Raw genomic sequence first — 13,321 nt, 5'->3', positions numbered from 1 at the left:
TTCTCTTTCATAACATTAGGCATTATTTAGTCCTATAAATTTGCTCTTGAAAACTGAGGTAGGGGCGCCTGGGTGGCGCAGTCGGTTGAGCGTCCGACTTCAGCCAGGTCACGATCTCGCGGTCCGTGAGTTCGAGCCCCGCGTCGGGCTCTGGGCTGATGGCTCAGAGCCTGGAGCCTGTTTCCGATTCTGTGTCTCCCTCTCTCTCTGCCCCTCCCCCGTTCATGCTCTGTCTCTCTCTGTCCCAAAAATAAATAAACGTTGAAAAAAAAAAAAACAAAAAAAAAACTGAGGTAGTGCCACCCCATGCATTTTTTTCTATTTTTCTTTAAAGTGTTTATTTTGAAATGATTATAGATTCATGAGAAGCTGCAAAATAATATAGAGTAGTCTTCTGTATAGCCTTCAGCTAGTTTCAAAACCAGTAAATTGCTATTGGTACAATCCACAGACCTTATGCAGATTTCATGAGTTTTGTATATTCAGTTTTACATACACTCATTTTGTGTAAGGGTATGTATTTGTTTGTGTAGAGTTCTATCAAATTCTGCCATGTGTTAATTTGTGTGACCTCTACTACAATCAAGATACAGAACTATGCCATCACTACAAAGATCGACCTAACCCTTTACAGTCATGTTCAATATCTTCCCTTCTATTTTGTCTCTAAGGCCTGGTCAACACTAATCTGTTATTCATTTCTAGAATTCTGTCATTTTGAGAATGTTATATAAATGAATTCTTTTTTTTCTCTTGGTGCTTTTAAGATCTGTAGTAAGCAAACTTCTGAGACTGGCTTTCTCACTTGGCATAATGTCCTCGAGATTCAGCCAATTTGTTGCATATATTTACACTTCAATCCACTTTTTTTTTCTTGAATAGTATTCTAAGATATGGATCCTTTCTGTTGTAATTTTCATTCAGTTTAAAATAATTTCTAATTTCCCTTTTGATTTCCTCTTTGAACCATGTATTATTTTGAAGTATGTTGTTTAGTTTCCAAATATTTCTGGATTTTCCAGAGATCTGTTATTCATTTCTTATTTAATTCTATTGTGATCAGAGAATATATACTTTGTATGACTTGAAAGTTTTTCAATTTATTGAGACTTGTTTAATGGCTCAGAATATGGTCTATCCTGGTCATTGCTGTGCACTTGAAAAGAATGTGTATCATACTTTGTTGGATGAAGTATTTCATGTAGTCTGATATTAATGTAGTAACTCAGGGTTTCAAGTATGTTTCTCCTAAGCAGAATATAGTTGGGGATTATTTTTTTATCCAATTTTAAAAACTGATTTTTTATTACAACATTTAGACCATTTATAACTCATATAAGTACTGATATGCTTTAGGGTTAAATCATCATGCTTATCTATTTTTATTTCCTTTATTTCCTTTTATTTTCTTTCTTGGTGTAGGTTGCTTTTGGTTTCATTATATACATCACATGCATTTCATTATATACATTATGTAAATTTAATTATATACATCAAAGTTTGCTTTCAAGTGATATTATACCACTCAAATATGCTATAAAAGCCTTAGAATAGCTCCATTTCCCACACTCCTGGCCTCAGTGCTACTGTTGTCATACATTTACACACACACACACACACACACACACACACACACACACAAAGACTACAATACATTATGTGTGTGTGTATTTTAAAGACTACAATACATTGATACTATTTTGGGGTTAACAGTAAATTAAAAAAATTTTTTTTTCACGTTTATTCATTTTTGGGATAGAGAGAGACAGAGCATGAACGGGGGAGGGGCAGAGAGAGAGGGAGACACAGAATCGGAAATAGGCTCCAGGCTCTGAGCCATCAGCCCAGAGCCTGACGCGGGGCTCGAACTCACGGACCGCGAGATCGTGACCTGGCTGAAGTCGGACGCTCAACCGACTGCGCCACCCAGGCGCCCCAGTAAATTTTAAAGAGACAGAAATCATTACCCCCAAACCCCGCATATTTTGTGTTTTAACCATATTCAGTGTTCTTCACTCCTTTCCATCTAGTATCATTTTTCTTCTGCAACTTCCTTTAACATTCCATACAGAACACATCTATGGCTGATCATTTTTAAATTTTTTGTATATCTGGAAAATATGTTTATTTTGCCTTCCTTTTGAAGGATTTTTTTGGGGAAGGGGGACAGAATTCTGGGTTAACAGTTGCTTCCTTTCAGTACTTAAATCTGCCATTCTTATCATTTTTGTCTAGGTATGTAACATCTTTTTTTTTTCTTCAGCTGCTTTTAGACTTTTTCTAAATGATTTTGAGCAATTTGATTATAATGTACTTTTTGGTATGGTTTTCTTCAAGATTCTTGTGCTTGAGATTTATTGACCTTCTCAGATCTGTGAACTTATAATTTATATCAGATCTGGACATTTTTTGACTATTTCTCTTGTCATCCAACCCCTCCTTCAGGGACTCTGCTTTCAAGTGCAGGTTATCCTACAGCTCAGTGAAACTGTTTAAAATACTGTTTTTACTGTGTTTCATTTTGGACAATTTGTCTTGGTCTATCTTCAAGTTCACTAGTATTTTCTTCCATGATTTCTAATTTATCTTCAATCTTATCCAGTACAACTTTCACATGTAGGCTTTCTTATCTAGAACTTTGATTTGAATCTTTAAAATTTCCCATGTCTCTGCTTAACTTTTCAAACATATGGAACACAGTTGCAATCACTCTTTTAGAGTCACTATTCCTGACCCTGTGTGAGCTCTAGGACTCTCTGGTGGTTGTTTCCTTGGCTTCTGGTGGTTTCCTACAACCACCAGTACTGTGCAGAATACTAGAGAAGGACCCTCTGCAGATGTTCAGAGTTCACATTCTGTGCAGATCCATTCTCTCTGATGGCTTAATCCAGAAAATTCTAGTTAGGAGTTAGCAAACAGTAAATAGGTAGTGCTTTGTGGGTCATTATTACTCAACTTTCTGGTTATAATTTTTAGGTGGCCAGAGACAACATATAAATGAAATGGTATGGCTGTTACAGGTAAACTTTATTTATGATAATAGCTCATAATACTTTGCTGGTAGATGCTCTTCCTTGGTCTTACTGGACTCTCAGCTCTGTGTCCTCTCTCTCTGTATTCCACTTGGATCCCCCCTTGCCCCCCCTCACTGCAGCACAGCCCAGAAACTCTTTCAAGGCAATAAATGGAGGCAGTTGTAAGGCTTGCCTCGTTTGTTTCCCATCTCTCAGGAACCACTGTCTTTCTCTTTTTAAAATGTTTATTCACTTTTTGAGAGACAGAGACAGAGTGTGAGCAGAGCAGGGGCAGAAAGAGAAGGAGACAGAGAATCTGAAACAGGCTCCAGGCTCTGAGCTGTTAGCACAGAGCCCGATGCAGGGCTCAAACTCACGAACCATGAGATCATGACCTGAGCCGAAGTTGGACGCTTAACCGACTGAGCCACCCAGGCACCCCAGGAACCACTGTCTTTCAATACCTGGTATCCAGTAACTTGAAAACAGTTGTTTTATATATTCTGGTTTTTGTTGTTGTTTCAGGAAGAATGGTACAACCCAAATGGAACTTTGAGAAATACCCAATAAAAACATTATTTTCACACACATAAAATTTTAAATCCAATTGAAACATATATATCTAAAGTATATATTATATGTTTTAACCATTTTCTGTGTTTCTCATTCCTTTCCATATGGTGTCAAAAGTTCTCTCCACCTTTCCTATAATGCTTGAAAAGGTAGAGGAAAACAATTATATCCCAAATAAAACAGAGAGAGAGTCTATGGATCCCAGTTACCTTTCTATTGTGTATCAAGGCTATGTTTCTGTTGAATGATCTCCTGTTCCCATTTAACCAGGAAAATTCAATAAGCTTACGGAGGAACTTCTCACATACCCATGGATTATCTCAGAAAGAAGTTCAAAGTCTGACCTCCCCCCAATAAAGCTAGTTAATGTCAACAACTTAAAAATACTGCTGCTGCCAAATTACCTGAAAGAAAAGGAGGAAACATTATTTTTCCCCTAAATAAAACTTTCCCAAATCAACTCAGTAAATCCTATCTTTAATTTATAATTTGGGAAGCACTGAAGCAGACTAACGAAAAAGCTATTGTCTATTTTGGGGTCATATTCAAAGCAAAATGATATTTGTTAGTCTCTTCTAATGCTTATCTTTGTTTTTGGCAAAGTAATGCACTGAAATAAAGAGCTTATTTCAGAAAAGGTAATTACAGTATGCAATTTTTTTGAAGGGAGAAATTTTTTTGTGTGTTAACACAAAAATTACTAATTTCCTCTGCTATAATCTTTTTATAAACTGTTCCCAAGATTTCTTACGACCAAAGCAAAACATTTTTTTCATATTAGATTCTTGACTTTTACCTTTACTGAGCCATACAGCAAGATTAGATTACCAACTGTACATTCATTTTACACATTTAAATTAATCAATGTACTCAAACAATTTGAATTTGCTGATATTTGACTTCTGTTTTACTTACTCAAAATGGTAATTTCCTATGGTTCAACCTAATAACAAAGAAGACATCTCCACCTCTGTAGAGTAAGGAGCATTCTGGTATGATTCAATTTCTGATAGACCAAAATGCCTCAATTTTGCATCATTCCCATTCAAGTAATACAGGTGGGAAATGTGACTACAGTTAAGAACACAACATTTGGAGTTTTTGCTTCCTTCAGTTCAATGTTAGGTGAGAAGTCTTTAGTGTTTCAGGCAAGTTTCTCTTCTCCTCCCCCATCAGTCACCCTTTTGCCACATATGCAGAACTTTGTTTATCAACTAGCAGTGTACTTATTATGATTACAGGGCTGGAAGGGGAGTGGGGATTCCTTGCTAAACATCCTGCTCTCCTACTCTCTTCTCCCTGAGACAAAGTCTCTTTCCCATTTCCATTTACATCATACTTTGTCTACTATTATTATAATTTCCGGAGTTTGTACAAGTCTGCTTCACTTGATTCACAGATCCAAATACAACAAAGAAAATGCGTGTAACATCTGAGACGTTTGCAGTAGAGTTTTCCTCCAAATGGTTATATCTGAAAATACTTTGAGTAATATATTTATCAATTTTTCAAGTTGGCAAATAAGAGGTAATTTCCAATATGGTTAGGTAAAACAAAAGCTTCCCAGCATCAGGTATGGTATCATTGTGTTTTAAGAGGTCACAACACCTTCTCAAATGGTTTCAGTAAGAGGAATTGGAGAGAAAGCAAGAGGGTAATAAGAATGTCTTCTTAATAAGGCTCTAACTTGCATAAAGGAGCCAACAGATGGGCAGGTAAAGACATTCTCTCTAAACTGGCTCCAGCATTGCTTTTACCAATTGTTATTTCAGGCTTTTATTCCTCTGACGCCGATGTCCATCTTTTGCATATTTAATTGCTTCAGTCCTGTAATACACGGGCATGTCCAAGGACTCTCAATCAAACAGACTTTCTTTGTGTAAGAAAACAGGACTTTAAAATCAGGCTAATTCTGTGTCCCTACCATCAGTGTAAAGAAGTAGTATAATAATTATTACAAAAATACTTATCTCCTAGGTGTTTTTATACCGTATTAAATTATATCTACAGTGACATTTCACAAAATCAGAGAAAACAAATTAATTATATTCGCCATTTGGAAAACAGATATTACAACATGGCCAGTATCGCACAGTCAGCATAGGTATTTCATTATTAACTCTCTGAAGTCTATTATTTGGAATTCAGTACTTTTGAGACAAGAAACAAAGATAAAGAGTGATGCTTAAACTGTTTTACAGTTTTTACAGAACTTCAGCATCCCTTCATTGACCATAATAACATCTTTATTAAGAGCAAGTGTTGTTATTAATATTTTACACTTATCAAATTATTGAGAGGTGGTTTGGTACTGGAACTCAAGCCTCTTTATCCTTGGCCTAAGCTAGTCCATCTGGAATGGTCTAACATGAAATGCATTTATATTACATATTTTAACTAGAAACTGTAGAATCATCAGTGACTACTTTCTTACAAATTATCTCTAATTCTTTTCTATTCCAACTCTGCAACATCTCACAGGTTTGTCCTTGTCTTCTCTGTAATACAGACATAATTAAAGCCATCTCACCTTGCTCCAGGGTCACGGAGCCTCCACACCCCTCCCCTCCTCTGAACCTCCCATTACAACACTGTCAGAGCGATCTTTCTAAAATGCAGTTCTGATGGTGTCATTCCAACGCTTGAAAACATCTGGTGGTTTGCTACTGCCTATAGTGGTAGTTCTCAAACTGTGCACCTGGGGATCTCTGTAACTCGAAGAATTAGACAAAGGTGTTTACAGCTGTTAAAATCAAGTAATGTCAATCAGCTTAATTTGCCAGGACACAAAAATCAAGGGACAGAGCTGCATTTGGTTTATGCCCCTATCTTTGTCTTATATATCTGGGACTTATTACTATTTGTCTATGGAACACAATAAATAACAAAATATCAATAACAAAACAAAGAAAACCATTATTAATTCTGAGTCAACTCTTCTTAATTCAACACTATTTTCACCACTGTTGAGAGGCAGGGAGAAAATGTTCTCCTGATTTTCATGTGATATTATACAAATTACATTTTTTTCCCAATTCAAATGATAAAAATTAAATACATGCTTCAATAACCTAGAACCTAACAACTTTTATATATTCTGCTTCTTGAACCTGAAAATGACTTACCACACCCCCCTGTGAGGGCTTTAGCAACTAAAGTCATTGCCCTCACAGTTCACTAATATACCCATCTCATTTTATTTTACTTCTTTATTAAATGCCTGTCTCCTGCATTAGTGAAGCAACATATTCTTCATGTTAAATCACAAGTGCCTGACACACAGAAGTCACTCAGTAAATACATGCTGGAAGAATCAGTGAGTTCAATTTTATAAGAGAGCAAGGCGCCAACTATTTGTTACAATTATGGAGTTTCAGAAATTTCAAGGAAAGTCAGTAAATTTTCTGTTTCCAGTGTAATATGTAACACATTATAAACATAAAATAAAATAGTTTTAGAACTATTTTACTTCATGCTGCATAAAACGGCCAGGCAAGATAGTAAGTTCAATACAACAAAACTCCATTAAAAGCATGTCAATGTTGATTCTTTAGGAAGTTTCTTAAAAACATACAGTGCTCATAGCCATCAAGTGAAATTAAGGATCCAGTCAATTCTACAAAATTAAGTTATAATTGTAAAGAATTTTTAATTCTATGAACATAAACTGGATAATAAATACTAAATTGTCTTTCTATGTCTCCCCTGCAAAAAACGCTGTGTCCAGTTCACTGTACATTTTTCCCTTACGTGAAAAAAGACCGTGGATCAACCTCTATAAATGTTAGGGCTTAGATATGAAAGTAAACAAATAAATACCCCATGGAGTTGCAATCATTGCTTCATTGTTCCAAGTAAAATCCTACAAAAAGAAAAACCTGCTGATACTTTCACGGTGAGAAGTGTTTTTTTTTCATGTCAGAAACAGATACCAAGTTTTATGAAGTTTATTATATCCTAGTATCCTAATTAAAAAAAAAAAAAAAAAACTCTGGAGACCATCAGATATACCCCCATGAACTTATATAATTGCAGGAGTATATCTCATGGCCAAGTAATATGAATAGAGGCATACTTAATGTGTGCTAAAGCTTATGGTTTACTTTTATATTAAATTTCTTATTTGCCTCAATCTGATTGTTTACAGCCTATGGGCCAGTGGTCATATGCATGGCTGCATTAAAAGTCAGCATTTTAAGATGAAATCTCAAAATACTGTATGGAAAATAAAAAACAATGAGAACTACTTACGGCCAGCAAGCAGGAACTGATAATACTGGACTGCATCGGCAGCGAGGAGCAGAGGGTGGTTTGCATTAAATGGTGGTTGCAATTCATTCCATTGAGGAGTTCTAAGGAAACAGCAGAAGAATATTAATATTTAAGCTTAATAGATGGGATGTAAATCACCATCACTGTCACCACTTATAGACACTGATATAAACTCACACTATCTTTGCAATCATTAAAATGAACTTGTTGGAATGCTGAAACCTGAAATACAAGGTCATCTGCTTAAAAAGAATAAAAAGGTGACAGGGAGTCATACAGTTAAGTAGAGCTGATATTAGTTTAATGGCAGAAGACCTACTAATAGCATAGACAAGACATTCAAAGCACTGGACAGAGAGGGAGTGTAGAATTCAAATGTCACAACTAAGTAGTTCTAATTTTACTTAATTTTGGACAACTGTTAGAGCTCACTATTCAGAATATGTGTATATTTTAAGATAAAATAAAGCAGGTAAAGTGGTTTTTAAAAAACACCATGCAGTTAAATTAATGGTTGACTTATTACAGACCTAATTAGTATTTGAGTTCCAAAATAAGCCACTTATTTCAACGATAGTGCAGTAATTTTAATTAGATCTGCCTGCTCCTAAATAGCTTGATAAATAAGATATTGATCAGATCAATCTAGTCCAGTAAAGTAGTAGTAAGAATGCTGGAGCCTCCCAAAATCAATATAAGAATATTTTAAATGTCAAAAGGAGAGGCTTATTTTCAGATCCATTTTTGTCTGTTTCCTTCCATACCTGTCAGGACAAATTTTTTTCTGCCTCTTCTGTAACACTATACACTAAATTGAACAGGTATTATTCTAGATTTTATTTCTCCCTCTTTAATACTTGCTTATAAAGATTCTAATGATCACATACTTTTTAGAAGGACTCTGACTCTTAATAAACATTTCTACAGTGCTTAGCCATTATATCCTGGGAATCACTTTAAAAGGAAACCTTCCAATCTATTTATATTAGTTTCCAGTCCCCTTAATGGCTGTTCCAATGTACTCTCTATTTTCAGTGAACGTGAGAATGGAAACAGAGGAAGCATAAAGCTCTATCTGTGAGAAAACAACCCAAGTCCTAGAAAACATAACACAAAGATGCAAGGACAAAGTAATTCAAAAGGTGGCATATAGTAAAGACAACTGAAAGCATATGATCACACAAAAACTTGTATGTGAATGTTCTTAGCAGCATAATTCATGACAACTAAAAAGCAGAAATGTCATCAACTGATGGATAAACAAAATGTTTAAACAAATGGATACGAAATGTGGTTTATCCATGCAGTGGACTATTATTTGGCCATAAAGAGGAATGATACATGTTACAACATGGATGGACCTTGAAAACATTATGCTAAATGAAGAAAGCCAAATGTAAAAGGTCACATTTTGTATGATTCCATTTATATGGAAATGTCCATAGTGGGGAAATCCAAAGAGAAACTAAATTGTGATTGTCTAGGGCTGAAGGGTTGGGGGAAAGTGGGGAGTGACTGCTAATGGGTACAGAGTTTCTTTTTGGGGGTGATGAAAATTGATTGTGGTGATGGGTACACCACAGTACAGTAGGGAAACCTACTGAAAATTCAGTTTAAATGGATTGTATGTACATTATATTTCAAAAAAGGAATTACTGATAAATGCAACAGCAGAGATGGATCAAAATAATTTTGCTGGGTGAAAAGCAGTAAGACAAAAAAGAGTACGCACACTATGATTCCGTTTATATAAAATTCTAGAAATTATAAACTAACCTCTAGTTGCAGAGAGCGGTGATTGCCTGGGGTTCGGTGGGTGAGGTAGGGATAAAGAGGGGCAGGAGGGAAAGACAACAAAGAGGCAAAAGAAAACATTTGGGGGCAATGGATATTTTATAATGTTAATTATGGTGCCAGTTTCACAGACGTATACATATGTCAACTTTATCAAACTGTACATTTTTAATATTTTATACTTCAATAAAGCCACTAAAACAATGGAAAGAGGTACTAACCTAACCAGAGTCCAGCTGGCTCGAGGTGATGTCATCACTTCCAGTGGGGTGTCATCACTAATCTTGGGGGCAGTGCTGAGTGGTCGTGGCTCCATCATGTGCTCCACTAAGGTCCCATAGCAGCTAATAATGTAGAGAGATTCAACGACAACTTGTTTGGACTGATCTACAAACAGAAAAAGGGAACCTGGTTGTGTGATAATGGCATAAAAGTAGCACAGCATAAATTTTATAAGTTACTGACCTTTCAGAGGCTGAAAGAGACCTTTCTGAGGCTGTTGAGAGAAAATACAGCAGGAAATTTTTTACATGGTGCCTGCTCCCTGCCTAAAGGTTGCCTCTTGGAAGTAGATGCTAGTGAATATGAGAATCTCTGTGCTATCAAAATATTTTTAAATCTTAAGCAACATTTCAAGAATGTTGAAAATATACCAAAATTCTAATACAGTGAAACAATATTTCAGTTTTTTGTATTTGTCTGCAATGTAATTTGTTCCACATTACAAAAAATGAATGACATCGGGTGGGACAGGGAAGGACTGACTGGAAAGGAACATTGTATGGACTAAGTATTTAGTTACAAGGGATGTACTAACTCAACTGCATGAGAGGCTCTCTGTATGCCTAAATTAGCCTAACTTCTCCTCTACTTTCTCTCAGAAAACTTTGTCTTTTAAATTTGGATTAAAATCAACAAATGAATAACATGCAAGTCCTCCCCCTCCCCCCAAATCCTCTTTCTTCTTTCCTCTCCATGGGATCACTGGCCCCTATAGTAAATGAAGACCACTCATACTTTAAGGTCAGGTGCTGAATATGGATTTAATCAAATGACTTTATAAGGAGTACACATGTCCTCACGACCAAAACAGGTTTAGTCCTCTATCTTGGGTTTTACAGTAAACCTAGGAGCATATAAAATCACTCATGAATGCTGGGTGGGTCACCTTATCTCCATGCCAGAGGAATCAATTACAGCTGATTTGAGAAAATGGCTAACGACCAGTCAGTCAGACATAAAGGAGTAGTAAGTTAAAAGGGTAATTAGAACAGAAGGGAGAAGCATTTGAAATCGAGTTTCACGGAGGGTTTTAACTAGTAACAAAAAGTCATTTTGATAGCATCATTAAAACTAAGGAGGTAACAAAAAAATAAAGATGGGATAAGAAAATGGAAGGCCTGCATACTTTACTGTATCCTTTCCCACTTAGGCAAGAAACCTGCTGTGCCTGAGATCCTATTTCCAAGGAAAGGGTCACAGAAAGGCGATAACAAGGGAGAGGGCTGATGTCTGACTGCCAGTATTAAGTGTAAAGCAGAGCCATTTTGCCAAGAACAATACAGCCTGTGGAACACGGCATAAAAGTGCCTCGCTAACAACTCAGTTTCTGACCTACTTTAATAGTGCTAAAATAATAAAGACAAAGTCTTAACACTCAACATTAAATACCTGTTCCATGAATGCAGGCACTCTTCTACACAAGAAGGAATAATACACTAAAACTATAATTATATAAATTTTAGGTACTGATCTTGGTGACTGAAATAGGGATAAAAAAACTATATAAATTCAAAGAAGCAATGGTTACTGTAAAAGAGGACTCCTATTTCTGAGTGGGAGACTTTTTATCTTAATTTATAACACGACAAAGTTGTTGGTAGTTTTTGGTTTGTTTTTTAAAGTCAAGACTGAGCTTTAGAAAACCTGGGTTCAGGGGCGCCTGGGTGGCGCAGTCGGTTAAGCGTCCGGCTTCAGCCAGGTCACGATCTCACGGTCCGTGAGTTCGAGCCCCGCGTCGGGCTCTGGGCTGATGGCTCGGAGCCTGGAGCCTATTTCCGATTCTGTGTCTCCCTCTCTCTCTGTCCCTCCCCCGTTCATGCTCTGTCTCTCTCTGTCACAAAAATAAATAAAAACGTTGAAAAAAAAAATTAAAAAAAAAAAAAAAAGAAAACCTGGGTTCAAACTCTGATACTATCACCTCCTAACTGGTGCTTTCAGCTAAGACATTTAAACTCACTGATCTCAAGCTCTTTGTCTCTAAAACAGGGATAACAAGGGTTTTCCTTTCCACACCTCAGAGGCAATGGCATGAAATTAGCTTGTCAAAAATGTAATGAAAAAAAAATGTATAATGGTATGGAATTAACAATGTTGAAGACACTGGTAGACTGTGGCCAACAAAACAAAATACAAACATTCAGATGGGCTAAAAGTTTATTTCACATTTATAGTGAGAGGATAGCCTTTCTCCTCCACGAGGCTTGAGTAGTTGAGGATGGATACGCTAACTGAATGGAAAATGAATTTAGAGAATACTGGGTCCAAGATTATTCAAGGAGAACCACTATGAATTTTACTAAAGGCAAATTTAAGCATCAGTAAACTACATACCTTTTTCTCTTTTCAGACCTGCATTATTTGCAAACCACGATCTGGACGTCCCAAACATTGCAGCCACGCAAAATTCTCCGCCCATTGATTTGCTGGGTGAAATTTGTGGAGGTGGTTTAACTTTGCTTAAAAAATAAAATGATAGTAAGAAAATTACCATGATGGAATCACAGACCTCAAGACAGTGACATATTTTCTTCAAAATTCTACCCTAAGTATTCAAACCCTTCAATGTGGACATGCATTTTGCCTTAAGTAATAATTGGCAGTGTGAGATTGCGTTCTGCAGTAAAAGTAAAATTAGTTCAAAATTCCAGAGTATTATGAGAATAGTAACTTATAAAAATGATAAAAATTAACTCCTTGAATTATGTGCTGGTGAAATCCAACTCATTTCTTTTCAGATGAATAACATTTTTCTGGAGATTTTAAAGAACAATAGAATCAACATAAACATCTCACAATAATAAAATAGTTTATCATTTCATTTTGATATATAAGATGTGGGATTGACACACCATGTGTGAAAATAACGAGATGATGCAGTTGAAAGCACACACCATGTGTGAAAATAACGAGATGATACAGAATGAAACCCTGCAAATGGTCTCAGCCACAATGCTATGCACGGTGAGACAATGAATGGGAAGATCCAGTGCTCTAGGGCAATATTCACTGATCTGCCTATTGTTTATTTTTTCTTCAAGGGTCTGTGAAAATGATGTGTCTGTTTTTGTTCTGTTCTTCACATATTTGAGGACACATTAAGTAACTGATGTAACTACCATAAAAAAGTACTTGCTTTCTTCTTTGTTTTCTCCAATTTAGCTTTCATACCATCAACTTCTAATACCAACCTTTCATCTTCTGTGACTCTTTTGACTTGGCAAAGACTTCCTCAAAACTCACTGACAATCCTGCTGACCACCTCAGATAAACAATGGTAAGGTTTTCTCTAATTCATACACCATAAAATAGCCTTGCTGCAAATTGGTCAAGATCACAGCCCAGCTGGGACACCAGAGCTCTGATGTTCCTACTCTGCTAGTCAGTCT

General features: G+C 36.2%; 1 protein-coding gene across 21 annotated transcripts in view; it reads right to left on the bottom strand.

Moving 5' to 3' along the window:
- Nucleotides 1-13,321, bottom strand: part of BCAS3 (BCAS3 microtubule associated cell migration factor) — a 629,185-nt gene that overhangs the window by 299,887 nt on the left and 315,977 nt on the right. For all 21 annotated transcript variants that reach the window (XM_086686763.1, XM_086686762.1, XM_086686767.1 and 18 more), the window contains 3 exons: nucleotides 12,267-12,391; nucleotides 9,875-10,040; nucleotides 7,839-7,939 (listed from right to left, as the gene is read on the bottom strand). In XM_086686763.1, coding sequence (XP_086542889.1) covers nucleotides 7,839-7,939; nucleotides 9,875-10,040; nucleotides 12,267-12,391 — 392 coding nt within the window. The remainder of the gene's footprint in view (nucleotides 1-7,838; nucleotides 7,940-9,874; nucleotides 10,041-12,266; nucleotides 12,392-13,321) is intronic.

This window comes from Puma concolor, chromosome E1 (genome assembly GCF_028749965.1).
Source record: "Puma concolor isolate L17-30 chromosome E1, mPumCon1.1.hap2, whole genome shotgun sequence".
In the NCBI taxonomy this organism is placed as follows: domain Eukaryota; kingdom Metazoa; phylum Chordata; class Mammalia; order Carnivora; family Felidae; genus Puma; species Puma concolor.
This window is presented reverse-complemented; position numbering and strand designations above follow the sequence as displayed.